This window comes from Penaeus monodon, chromosome 30 (assembly GCF_015228065.2).
Source record: "Penaeus monodon isolate SGIC_2016 chromosome 30, NSTDA_Pmon_1, whole genome shotgun sequence".
In the NCBI taxonomy this organism is placed as follows: Eukaryota; Metazoa; Arthropoda; class Malacostraca; order Decapoda; family Penaeidae; genus Penaeus; species Penaeus monodon.
In genome coordinates this window covers 22,008,911-22,009,322 of record NC_051415.1, presented here as the reverse complement: position 1 = coordinate 22,009,322, position 412 = coordinate 22,008,911, and the positions used below count along the sequence as shown (strand labels likewise).

Below are 412 nucleotides of genomic sequence, written 5' to 3'. Positions count from 1 at the left end.
ATATTATCAATACTTACATGCCTATCTTGAATACTTTCCACTATGATGGATTCAAATTGCTCCTTGCTCACCCACTTACTGCTTCCCAAGTTCCTGGACAAGAAAAGCATATTTCATAGGTCACTGGTTAGCTGTAGATCTCCAATTTGCCACATATAATTTCTGAAGATATATACACTTTAAGTCTTTTGTTTTAATTTTATGTACTGATATTAATGATGTCAAAATCCTGTACCAAATCCACTGTAAAAATAAAAATAGAAACTTGGTATTTATCCAGAATTCCTGCCATGGCCTCAAGGGAATACCAGTGAAGCATTCATTTTAGTAAACTTACAGAATCTTTGTAAGGTAAAAATGTCTAGTATTAGTTTCTTCTAATGAATTTGAGAAAGAAAAGAAAAGAAAAGAA

The 412-nt window shown here is 31.8% G+C and overlaps 1 protein-coding gene across 1 annotated transcript in view; it reads right to left on the bottom strand.

Moving 5' to 3' along the window:
• LOC119592628 (28S ribosomal protein S9, mitochondrial-like) overlaps positions 1–412 on the bottom strand; it is a gene marked incomplete at its 3' end in the record, with an annotated part of 6,653 nt that overhangs the window by 2,949 nt on the left and 3,292 nt on the right. Inside the window, 1 exon segment of the mRNA XM_037941523.1 lies at positions 18–93. Within this exon segment, the coding sequence (XP_037797451.1) occupies positions 18–93 (76 nt within the window).